At 50.4% G+C, this 12940-nt stretch overlaps 1 protein-coding gene across 5 annotated transcripts in view; it reads right to left on the reverse strand.

Annotated features, from left to right (window-relative positions):
* ss18 (SS18 subunit of BAF chromatin remodeling complex) overlaps positions 1 to 12940 on the reverse strand; it is a 114610-nt gene that overhangs the window by 33469 nt on the left and 68201 nt on the right. For 4 of the 5 annotated variants that reach the window (XM_085992242.1, XM_085992246.1, XM_085992245.1 and 1 more), the window contains one exon: positions 7831 to 7950. In XM_085992242.1, coding sequence (XP_085848368.1) covers positions 7831 to 7950 — 120 coding nt within the window. Of the gene's footprint in view, positions 1 to 7830; positions 7951 to 8688; positions 8782 to 12940 lie in introns of all 5 variants that reach the window. The other variant, XM_085992243.1, reaches the window with a different exon arrangement.

Below are 12940 nucleotides of genomic sequence, written 5' to 3' on the forward strand. Positions count from 1 at the left end.
GGATCGGACAAAGTCAACATGGATTTACAAAAGGTAAATCATGCTTGACTAATCTACTGGTATTTTTTGAAATGTAACTGGTAAAATAGATAAGGGAGAACCAGTGGATGTGGTGTAATTGGACTTTCAGAAGGTTTTCGATAAGGTCCCGCATAAGAGATTAGCGTGCAAAGTTAAAGCACATAGGATTGGGAGTAAGGTACTGACTTGGATAGAGAACTGGTTGGCAGACAGGAAGCAAAGAGTTGGAATAAACGGGTCTTTTTCCGAATGGCAGGCAGTGACTAGTGGGGTACCGCAGGGATCGTTGCTAGGACCCCACTTATTCACATTATATATTAATGATCTAGATGAGGGAACTAGATGTAATATCTCCAAGTTTGCAGATGACACAAAGCTGGGTGGGTGTGTATGCTGTGAGGAGGATGCAGAGAAACTCCAGTATGATTTGGACAGGTTGGGTGATTATACTGCATCTGCCCAATGTGGATAAATGCGAGGTTATCCACTTTGGTGGCAAAAACAGGAAGGCAGATTATTATCTGAACGGCAATAGATTGGGAAAAGGGGAAGTGCAACGAGACCTGGGTGTCCTTGTGCAGCAGTCGCTGAAGGTAAGCATGCAGGTGCAGCAGGCGGTTAAGATTCAAATGGTATATTGGGCTTCATAGCGAGAGGATGTGAGTACAGGAACAAGGATATCTTGCTGCAGTTGTACAGGGCCTTGGTGAGACCACACCTTGAGTATTGTGTGCAGTTTTGGTCGCCTTATCTGAGGAAGGATGTTCTTACCATGGAGGGAGTGCAGCGAAGATTCACCAGGCTGATACCTGGGATGACAGGAATGACGTATGAGGAGAGATTGAGTCGATTGGGCTTATATTCGCTAGAGTTTAGAAGAATGAGAGGGGATCTCATGGAAACTTATAAAATCCAACAGGACTAGACAGACTAGATGCAGGAAGGATGTTCCCAATGGCCGGGGAGTCCAGAACCAGGGGTCACAGTCTAAGGATAAGGGGTAAGCCATTTAGGACAGAGATGAGGAGGAATTTCTTCACCCAGAGAGAGGTGAACCTGTGGAATTCTCTACCACAGAAGGCAGTAGAGGCCAATCATTAAATATATTCAAGAAGGAGTTGGATATATTTCTTAAGGCTAAAGGGATCAAGGGATATGGGGAGAAGGCAGGGACAGGGCACTGAATTTGGATGATCAGCCATGATCGCATTGAATGGCGGAGTAGGCTCGAGGGGCCGAATGGCCTACTCCTGCTCCTATCTTCTATAATTCTATGTCCAATTTCTGCCAAATAGGATGGGCAATAAATACCAGCCCTGTCACTGAGGCCCACATCCTGGGATGAATTTAAAAAAACTGGTCTCACGTAGGGGCGCTCAAACTTCTTTCTCAAATCGATTAGTAATCACAGACCCCCATCTAAAGTTTAATTCCAACACTAAATATAATATATATTTAGAAGTTGATATTTCCCTACCCACTCAGCTGCCATGGCAGACAAATGCTTTTTTGATTTGATTTTCCCGCCGATCAGGCACACAGGAGAGGGGGCGTGGCCAAGTTCAGGCTGGTCGCATGTGACCAGGAATTATCACTCGGAATGGTTTGCTGACGAGACGCTGCGCGGCGATTGGATGAGGATCAGGCCAATCGTTAGCAGCGGACTGGCGAGGGACTGGAAATTTTCGTGCGCGACTGCGGTGACGGGTTCAGTACAGTAGCACAGGGCTGTGTGTGGGGTTCAGTACAGTAACACAGGGCTGTGTGTGGGGTTCAGTACAGTAACAGGGCTGTGTGAGGGGTTCAGTACAGTAACAGGGCTGTGTGAGGGGTTCAGTACAGTAACAGGGCTGTGTGAGGGGTTCAGTACAGTAACAGGGCTGTGTGTGGGGTTCAGTACAGTAACAGGGCTGTGTGTGGGGTTCAGTACAGTAACACAGGGCTGTGTGTGGGGTTCAGTACAGTAACAGGGCTGTGTGTGGGGTTCAGTACAGTAACACAGGGCTGTGTGTGGGGCTCAGTGCAGTAACAGGGCTGTGTGTGGGGTTCAGTACAGTAACAGGGCTGTGTGTGGGGTTCAGTACAGTAACACAGGGCTGTGTGTGGGGTTCAGTACAGTAACAGGGCTGTGTGAGGGGTTCAGTACAGTAACAGGGCTGTGTGAGGGGTTCAGTACAGTAACAGGGCTGTGTGTGGGGCTCAGTGCAGTAACAGGGCTGTGTGTGGGGTTCAGTACAGTAGCACAGGGCTGTGTGTGGGGTTCAGTACAGGAGCACAGGGCTGTGTGTGGGTTCAGTACAGTAACACAGAGCTGTGTGAGGGGTTCAGTACAGTAACAGGGCTGTGTGTGGGGTTCAGTACAGTAACACAGGGCTGTGTGTGGGTTCAGTACAGTAGCACAGAGCTGTGTGAGGGGTTCAGTACAGTAACAGGGCTGTGTGTGGGGTTCAGTACAGTAACACAGGGCTGTGTGTGGGGTTCAGTACATTAGCACAGGGCTGTGTGTGGTTCAGTACAGTAGCACAGGGCTGTGTGTGGGGTTCAGTACAGTAACAGGGCTGTGTGTGGGGTTCAGTACAGTAACACAGGGCTGTGTGTGGGGTTCAGTACAGTAGCACAGGGCTGTGTGGGGGGTTCAGTACAGTAACAGGGCTGTGTGTGGGGTTCAGTACAGTAGCACAGGGCTGTGTGTGGGGTTCAGTACAGTAACACAGGGCTGTGTGTGGGGTTCAGTACAGTAGCACAGGGCTGTGTGTGGGGCTCAGTGCAGTAACAGGGCTGTGTGTGGGGCTCAGTGCAGTAACAGGGCTGTGTGTGGGGCTCAGTGCAGTAACAGGGCTGTGTGTGGGGCTCAGTGCAGTAACAGGGCTGTGTGTGGGGTTCAGTACAGTAACACAGGGCTGTGTGTGGGGTTCAGTACAGTAACACAGGGCTGTGTGTGGGGTTCAGTACAGTAGCACAGGGCTGTGTGTGGGGTTCAGTACAGGAGCACAGGGCTGTGTGTGGGATTCAGTACAGGAGCACAGGGCTGTGTGTGGGGTTCAGTACAGGAGCACAGGGCTGTGTGTGGGGTTCAGTACAGTAACACAGGGCTGTGTGTGGGGTTCAGTACAGGAGCACAGGGCTGTGTGTGGGGTTCAGTACAGTAACAGGGCTGTGTGTGGGGTTCAGTACAGTAACAGGGCTGTGTGAGGGGTTCAGTACAGTAACAGGGCTGTGTGTGGGGTTCAGTACAGTAACAGGGCTGTGTGTGGGGTTCAGTACAGTAACACAGGGCTGTGTGTGGGGTTCAGTACAGTAACAGGGCTGTGTGAGGGGTTCAGTACAGTAACAGGGCTGTGTGAGGGGTTCAGTACAGTAACAGGGCTGTGTGTGGGGCTCAGTGCAGTAACAGGGCTGTGTGTGGGGTTCAGTACAGGAGCACAGGGCTGTGTGTGGGTTCAGTACAGTAGCACAGAGCTGTGTGAGGGGTTCAGTACAGTAACAGGGCTGTGTGTGGGGTTCAGTACAGTAACAGGGCTGTGTGTGGGGTTCAGTACAGTAACAGGGCTGTGTGTGGGGTTCAGTGCAGTAACAGGGCTGTGTGTGGGGTTCAGTAAAGGAGCACAGGGCTGTGTGAGGAGTTCAGTACAGTAACAGGGCTGTGTGAGGGGTTCAGTACAGTAACAGGGCTGTGTGTGGGGTTCAGTACAGTAACACAGGGCTGTGTGTGGGGTTCAGTACAGTAACAGGGCTGTGTGTGGGGTTCAGTACAGTAACAGGGCTGTGTGAGGGGTTCAGTACAGTAACAGGGCTGTGTGTGGGGTTCAGTACAGTAACACAGGGCTGTGTGAGGGGTTCAGTACAGTAACAGGGCTGTGTGTGGGGTTCAGTACAGTAACAGGGCTGTGTGAGGGGTTCAGTACAGTAACAGGGCTGTGTGTGGGGTTCAGTACAGTAACACAGGGCTGTGTGTGGGGTTCAGTACAGTAACAGGGCTGTGTGAGGGGTTCAGTACAGTAACAGGGCTGTGTGTGGGTTCAGTACAGTAACACAGGGCTGTGTGTGGGTTCAGTACAGTAACAGGGCTGTGTGAGGGGTTCAGTACAGGAGCACAGGGCTGTGTGTGGGGTTCAGTACAGTAACAGGGCTGTGTGAGGGGTTCAGTACAGTAACAGGGCTGTGTGTGGGTTCAGTACAGTAACAGGGCTGTGTGAGGGGTTCAGTACAGGAGCACAGGGCTGTGTGTGGGTTCAGTACAGTAACACAGGGCTGTGTGTGGGTTCAGTACAGTAACAGGGCTGTGTGAGGGGTTCAGTACAGTAACAGGGCTGTGTGGGGTTCAGTACAGTAACACAGGGCTGTGTGAGGGGTTCAGTACAGTAACAGGGCTGTGTGTGGGGTTCAGTACAGTAACAGGGCTGTGTGAGGGGTTCAGTACAGTAACAGGGCTGTGTGTGGGGTTCAGTACAGTAACACAGGGCTGTGTGTGGGGTTCAGTACAGTAACAGGGCTGTGTGAGGGGTTCAGTACAGTAACAGGGCTGTGTGTGGGTTCAGTACAGTAACACAGGGCTGTGTGTGGGTTCAGTACAGTAACAGGGCTGTGTGAGGGGTTCAGTACAGGAGCACAGGGCTGTGTGTGGGGTTCAGTACAGTAACAGGGCTGTGTGAGGGGTTCAGTACAGTAACAGGGCTGTGTACAGGGTTCAGTACAGTAACAGGGCTATGTGTGGGGTTCAGTACAGTAACACAGGGCTGTGTGGGGTTCAGTCCAGTAACACAGGGCTGTGTGTGGGGTTCAGTACAGTAACACAGGGCTGTGTGTGGGGTTCAGTACAGTAACACAGGGCTGTGTGAGGGGTTCAGTACAGGAGCACAGGGCTATGTGTGGGGTTCAGTACAGTAACAGGGCTGTGTGTGGGGTTCAGTACAGTAACACAGGGCTGTGTGTGGGGTTCAGTACAGTAACACAGGGCTGTGTGAGGGGTTCAGTACAGGAGCACAGGGCTGTGTGTGGGGTTCAGTACAGTAACAGGGCTGTGTGTGGGGTTCAGTACAGTAACAGGGCTGTGTGTGGGTTCAGTACAGTAACAGGGCTGTGTGTGGGTTCAGTACAGTAACACAGGGCTGTGTGTGGGTTCAGTACAGTAACACAGGGCTGTGTGTGGGGTTCAGTACAGTAACAGGGCTGTGTGTGGGGTTCAGTACAGTAACAGGGCTATGTGTGGGGTTCAGTACAGTAACAGGGCTATGTGTGGGGTTCAGTACAGGAGCACAGGGCTGTGTGGATAAAAAAGTAAAAATGTAATGGGGCCGAGGTTATGATCTGAAATTGTTGAACTCAATATGGAGTCCCGAGGGCTGTAAAGTGCCCCATCGGAAGATGAGGTGCTGTTCCTCGAGTTTACGCTGAGCTTCATTGGAACAATGCAAGAGCCCGAGTACGGTGAGGTCTGAGTGGGAATGGGGCGGTGAATTAAAATGACAGGCGACCGGAAGCTCGGGGTCACCCTTACGGACTGAACGGAGGTGTTCCGCAAAGCGGTCACCCAATCTGCGTTTGGTCTCCCCAATGTAGAGGAGACCACATCGTGAGCAGTGAATACAGTATACTAAATCGCTGTTTCACCTGGGAGGGGTGTTTGGGGCCCTGGACAGTGGGAAGGGGGGAGGTATAAGGGCAGGTGTTGCATCTCCTGCGCGATGTGTGCGGGATTCAGTACAGGAGCACAGGGCTGTGTGTGCAGGGTTCAGTACAGTAACCCGTGGAACGTCTCCGCTGACCCAGGTTTGAGAACCACTGGTCTAGAGAATAGCACGAGCATCAGAAAATACAGCACGGAGCTTTGCATGGCTGAGTGAGTAAATGATACCCATACACATCAGAAAGCTCCCAGCATCACTCAGATTCAGTCTTCCGAGTTTCAGCGTGGTAATCAGCTTGGCTGGTACTCCGGGACTCCACAATCAGCCTGTGCCCCAGGTCCAGGATGTGTCTCGTCGCTATCTCGAGCCTGGTGGCACACGGGTCTCAGTTTCAGAATTAACAGTACAGGATCAGATTGGATATCCTGAACAGATGGCAAAAGGCTACCGAAAACGACGGGCACGAAAAGACCAGCTGGCCCATCAAGCCTGCCCCACACAACACCACCAATGTTCCCTTGAATATATTTTTGGGGTGTGCGGTTTTTCCTATTTAAAAGTCGGTGAGCCAGCTGCGTGGGAGCTACAGGGCACGGCGCAGCTTAGAGAGAACACTGAACACCACCACCACCGCCTCCCCTGGCACCACCCCCCCCATCCAGCCCCGCAGCCGTGAAATCTCCTGGGAGAGGCATTCAAAAGAGACAGAAAACCCAGGGGAAAAATCTCTCAGGAAAATTCCTCCCCAGCCCACTCAAGTGATCCAAACCAGACTGGGAGATTATGTAGAGGATTCACCATGTGCTCCCTATAAAAGGATGGCTACTTGAATAGGCACCTGTGGACCATCAGTGGCCAGAGGACCTTAGCCCCAGCACAAGTCACCACCTTCAGGAGGAGAGAGGCGAGAGGAGAACATTAGAAAAAAGAAGAAATAATGTGTCGCACCTACCAGGCTGACTGGAAACATGGAATCAGGTGAAAGAGGATGGAGAACCTATTACAGTCTACTTAGAAAATCCAGTGGGGAATGAGAATATATATATATTTTTTTAAATCACAGGGAGTTGTAATGCTCTGGAACGCGCTGTCTGAAGAAGCAGATTCAATAGTAACTTTCAAAAGAGGAATTGGATAAATACTCAAAAAGTAAAAATTTGCAGGGCTACAGGGAAAGGGCAGGGGGGAGTGGGACTGATACATAAGCAAAAATACTGCGCATGCTGGAAATCTGTAATAAAAACAGAAAATGCTGGAAACACTCAGCGGGTCGGGCAGCCTCTGCGGAGAGAGAAACAGTCAGCGTTTCAGGTCGGCGGCCTTTACGTTAACTGTTGCTCCCTCTCTCCACAGACACTGCCTGACCCGCCGGGTGTTCCCAGCAATTTTCTGTTTTTATTTTAAGGGCAGTGGGACTAATTGGAGAGCTCTTTCAGAAAGAGGTGGGCACACAGGCACGATGGGCTGAACGGCCTGCTTTTAATGCTGCACGATCCCACTTACCATCGAATACCAGCGTTGGATTTGGGTTTTTTTTAAATCATAAAAGAGTAATTAACAAACCAGCGTGAATCCTCGTCATGATCATCAGGGCCTAATGAGTACACCTTGAGTATTGTGTGCAGTTTTGGTCGCCTTATCTGAGGAAGGATGTTCTTGCCATGGAGAGAGTGCAGCGAAGATTCACCAGACTGATACCTGGGATGGCAGGAATGACGTACAAGGAGAGATTGGGTCGATTGGGCTAGTACTCACTGGAGTTTAGAAGAATGAGAGGGGATCTCATTGAAACTTATAATATTCTAACAGGTTTAGACAGACTAGATGCAGGAAGGCTGCTCCCGATGGCGGGGCAGTCCAGAACCAGGGGTCACAGTCTAAGGATAAGGGGTAAGCCATTTAGGACAGAGATGAGGAGGAATTTCTTCACCCAGAGAGTGGTGAACTTGTGGAATTCTCTACCACACAAGGCAGTTGAGGCCAATTCATTAAATATATTCAAGAAGGAGTTAGATATATTTCTTAAGGCTAAAGGGATCAAGGGATATGGGGAGAAAGCAGGGACAGGGTACTGAATTTGGATGATCAGCCATGATCTCATTAAATGGCGGAGCAGGCTCGAGGGGCCGAATGGCCTACTCCTGCTCCCATCTATGTTTCTATGTCCTGACTGGTTGCTTACCATAGCCGTGCTGCTGCGCCGGGTAACCTTGCGGAGCCGTGTACTGCTGCTGTGGATAGCCTTGCTGCTGCGGAGGCCCTTGCTGATAGGCATCTGGCTGCTGGCCGTACTGCGAGTTACCTGCAAAAGACGCGCGTGGCCGCACCGTTATCTTTCAATTCGAAACGAGCTGCGGGCATCAACGAAGCACAACAGATGAGGGAAAATGAAGATGCAAGTTTGGTACAGAGGAGAGAGAGAGAAAAACACAGCTAAAAAAATAAATAAAAATCAAACAAAACCGGATTCGGCCACACAAAACCTGCAGTCAAGCAATCTTTGCACGCTTTAAACGGCAGCATTTTTTTCAGCAACCCTGCGAAATTAAACCAAGCGGTACACTTACTGTAACGGGAAAAGTTAGAACGTAGCTACACTATAAAATAAAGAGACAAATAAAAAGACAGCTACAAAGAGCACAGACTAGCTACACAAAAAAAAATGTCAGCAAGCCGTTTCCTTACAGGCACTTACATACCAAAAATACTGACCCGAGGGACGTGTGTGTGCGCGCGTGCGTATGTGTTAATCTTTAAGTTCTTTTCTACTTTGAGCGACGCATGTGTGTTTAAGTTTTTCCAAAGCAAATTATTAAAAAAAATTACGAGTTAGAAATGTTAAAACTACTTCTGTAAGCATTGGGTGAGGGAATTAATTTGAGCTACGTTGTCACGGCAACAGCCAAACTATTGTGCTACATGAGCTTGGTGGTAGGGGTTGGGGGGGGGTAGGTGGGGGAGAAGGATAAGTTTAATTTGGGGGGGGGTGGGGGTAAAACGTGTGTATGTGTGTGGGTGTGAAGGTATATATTATATATACCTCCTTCGTAGCAATGTGCTGAGGAATCCTCGTAAGGCCTATCAAAGCCTTGCTCGGGAAACGATGGTTGCTGATAACTGTAGTCATTAGGCCCTACATCAAACAGGAAAGAAGTTAATGGCCTTTTCAGCTACAACCCTACAAGATTTCAAAAAGTCACGTGAAAAATTCCACAATGTAAAACTTCAGCATTTTTTTTAAATATAAAAAGCAAGAAAATTCCTGGAAATACATGTTTTCACAAACATGTCAAAAGCAACTTTCCCACCCCGCCACCCACAATTTCCTCTTTTTTGGGTGCCGGCCCCTTTAAAAAAGGGTCTGTGCGACCCATTCAGTTTCACGACGCGCAAAACTTAAACATTAAAGAAAGCCGGACCCCGAGAAAGAACGTTGGTCAAAAGTCCCCCAGTTACCAGAACAGGGCGGCCGGCTCCCCCCGAGCCACGGGAGTGGACTGAACACGAGGGCCGTCAACAGTTTGCCGTTAATACACGGGACGCCTGGCGTTATTTACAATGTAGAAATCGCTTGGAACACAGACGTCAGCACGGTTCGGTTGGGCCGAATGGCCTGTTTCTCTGCTGTACGTTCTACGCAGGTTCTGCTCGAATTATGCGAACCGTCCTTTTAAGATTTCACAGCTGGTCTTAAATTTTAAAAAGTTCTCTCCCCGTTTCTGTTGGATTGTTGCATATTGTGACGGAATTCGGTTGAGGAAAACTAAAAAAAAAAAAATCATCTCTCGTTTTCTATCAACGACTCGCCACACAAAACTGCAGCAGGCAACAGAGCATTATGAGAAGAGGTCCTTCACGTTTTCAAAAGGTATTGCTCGCTTGCTTAGAATTAAGACTGGGTACAATTACTTTTTACTAACTGCGTCAGCTGTGGCTCAGTGGATCGCACCCTTGCTTCTGAGTCAGAAGGTTGTGGGTTCAAGTCCCACTCCAGAGACTCGAGCACAAAAATCTAGGCTGACACTCCAGTGCAGTGCTGAGGGAGCGCCGCACTGGTCGGAGGGGCGGCGCTGAGGGAGCGCCGCACTGTCGGAGGGGCGGCGCTGAGGGAGCGCCGCACTGTCGGAGGGGCGGCGCTGAGGGAGCGCCGCACTGTCGGAGGGGCACAAATGATGCGTTGCTGAGATCCCTTGTTCTGGTATTCACTACCTAGAGTTCTGCACTGGGGCAGCTCACTGTGGATGTGTACTCCTACTTTCAAATTTAAGAAGCAAACACTAAAATAAACACCAACTGTACATATTCAGACAATGACCCTACAGTCACCATCTTAAACATTCACTCCCTCCACCACCGGCGTACCGTGGCTGCAGTGTGTACCATCTACAAGATGCACTGCAGCAACTCGCCAAGGCTTCTTCGGCAGCACCTTCCAAACCCGCGACCTCTTCCACCTAGAAGGACAAGGGCAGCAGGCGCATGGGAACACCACCACCTCCAAGTTCCCCTCCGAGTCACACACCATCCTGACTTGGAAATATATCGGCCGTTCCTTCATCGTCGCTGGGTCAAAATCCTGGAACTCCCTCCCTAACGGCACTGTGGGAGCACCTTCACCACACGGACTGCAGCGGTTCAAGGCGGCTCACCACCACCTTCTCGAGGGCCATTAGGGATGGGCAACAAATGCCGGGCCTTGCCAGTGATGTCCACATCCCATAAACGAATAAATAAAAAAAAAATATGGCATCATTAAGGAGCATTTCTTACTAACTCCATTACTTGCACACAGAAACGGAACAAATACCGTCCCACTTGAGCAGAATCCCGGATTCGAGATCCACACTTACTTCCCTTGTTCTACTGGAGTCAAAAGGCCAAAGCTGGCTCTCGAGAAAAGAGTTTTCCTCTTTCTGATTAAGTTTTGTTGCAATGCAATAATTAGCGAACAAATTAAGAGGGGTGCGGCTGAATCATTCTTGAAAACTGCACCCAACAGCAACTTCAGTATCCAAGAGGCTTACTGACAAAAGATTGTGGCCGTTCACCATCATAATCACTGCAACACCAATTCCGGCCTCCTGCGCGTCCCCCGATTTCCATCGTTCCACCATTGGCAGCCGTGCCTTCAGCTGCCTGGGCCCCAAGCTCTGGAATTCCCTCCTTAAACCTCTCCGCCTCTCTCTCCTTTAAGACGCTCCTTAAAACCTCCCTCTCCCTCAAGATGGCGGCCGCGACGGTCCAGTGCTGAGAGCGCTCTCCCTGCTTCGGGCGGCCAGCTCTTGCCGCTCGCTCCCGCAACCGGAGCGAGGTGCTCGGTGAGTCGGGCAGAGGCAGCGCAGCGAACAGCAGCAGCAGCCATAAAGTCGACCCGCTGGAGCACATCAGCCAGCAGCTCCTCGGCGGGAAGGAATTCTGACTGGGAGGAGGGGAGCCGAGCATGGCGGCCAGAGGCCGACCCGCGAGAGGGAGAAGCAGGCCCCGGGCCATGGAGCGTGGAGCCGGCGACGGTGAAGAGGAGGCCGCGGCGATTGGAGCATTCACATCCCGACGATGTGTTCGGCGAGTCGGGCGGTGGAGCGCAGCGCAACAAGCAGCAGCAGCAGACACGTCGACACGCTGCAGCACGTCGGCTGGCAGCTCCATGGCGGGTAACTCGCAGTCCAGATGGGAGGAGGGGAGCCGGGCATGGCAGCCAGAGAGGGAGAAGCAGGCCACCACACGTGGAGCCGGCAACAGTGAGGAGGAGGCCGCGGTGACGAGGAGGACGGAGCGGCTGAGGGACATCGTGCTCCCACTGCCACGGGAAGCCATTGTATTGACTCTGAACGCGGCGCTGTATGTATAGCTGACGCGTCCCTACGGGGAACAAGCATTCCATTGTACTTGTACTGGTTACATGCGGCAAATAAAGCTGAACTGAACTGAACTCTTTGACCAAGCTTTTGGCCATCTGTCCCATTATCTCCTTATGTGGCTCGGTGTGAAGTTTTGTTGGGACGCTAAGGCGTTATATAAATGCACAAGTTGATGTTGTTGTCGGGCTATGGGGAAAAGGGCGGGGGGGGGTGAGTGAGACTAGCTGAAGTGCTCTTGCAGAGAGCCGGCACAGGCTTGACGGGCCGAATGCGCGCCCTCCTGTGCTGCAACGATTGAGATTTTTATTTTGATTCAGAATGACAACAGCGACTACACTTCAAAAATGACTCAATCGGCTGTAAAGCACATTGGGATGTCCGGAGGTGGTGGAAGAGCGCGATAGAAATGCTTTCTTTCAGTAACTAACTCAACAATCAAAATTCCCTCGTCTCTTCCCAACGCAAAAAGCACTCTTCATTCCCGCCTTTCCTGGAAACAGGATTTAAAATAATTGAAAAGAAATTTAAAGGTGGTTACTGTGTCCCCCTCGCTGAAAGGAGAGATTTTGATTTGTTGTAGTCAAAAATCAGCCCTTCCTCCTCCCCCCCCCGACAGCGCCACTCCTGTTTAAAGTAAACTTAACATTTAACGTTGAGCTTATTCAGAATGCAGATAGGGATGTGGAGATTGAATACTTATTCAAAACGGTTGATGATCGGGAGGCTATTTGATTCAGTCGCCACAAGGGAAGCAGAATGGAAGTTAAGAGAAAGGTCACAGATTAACTCGAGACCAATGAGAGACCTCCATTTTACTTATGGCAGTGGGGGAATCTAGAACTAGGGGGCATGATTTCAGAATAAAAGGGGCACCCATTTAAAACGGAAATGAGGAGGAATTTATTTTTCTCAGAGGGTCGTGAATCTTTGGAATTCTCCTCCTCAGAGAGCTGTGGAGGCTGGGTCATTGAATGTATTTAAGGTGGAGATAGGCAGATTTTTGAAAGGTGAGGGAGTCGAGGGTTATGGGGAGCGGGCAGGGAAGTGGAGAATAGGCCAAGATCAGATCAGCCATGATCTTATTGAATGGCGGAGCAGGCTCGAGGGTCCGAATGACCGACTCCTGCTGCTATTTCTTTAATCTTTATGCCGTAAGACATAAGGTTGATGGGTCAGAGATTTAAATAAAGCCAGTTTAGGGAATATTTTAAACCATCGCTCTCATTCATTACAGATAACATTTGCTTATTGCAGGGACCAATGATGTCCTGCTATTTCGGCCTTCCAGAGGGAATGATTGATTTCTGTTGGCCAAGTGTGTCACGGGTTCCGGATCCAAGGCGGGCAGGCGGATTTAAGCTAACGGATCAGCCGCGATCTCACTGAATGGCGTGACAGGCTCGAGGGGCTGAATGGCCTCCTCCTGTTCCTGTG

The sequence above is a fragment of the Somniosus microcephalus genome, chromosome 7 (assembly GCF_052327205.1).
Source record: "Somniosus microcephalus isolate GS21.2 chromosome 7, FLI_Smic_1.0, whole genome shotgun sequence".
Classification (NCBI taxonomy): Eukaryota; Metazoa; Chordata; class Chondrichthyes; order Squaliformes; family Somniosidae; genus Somniosus; species Somniosus microcephalus.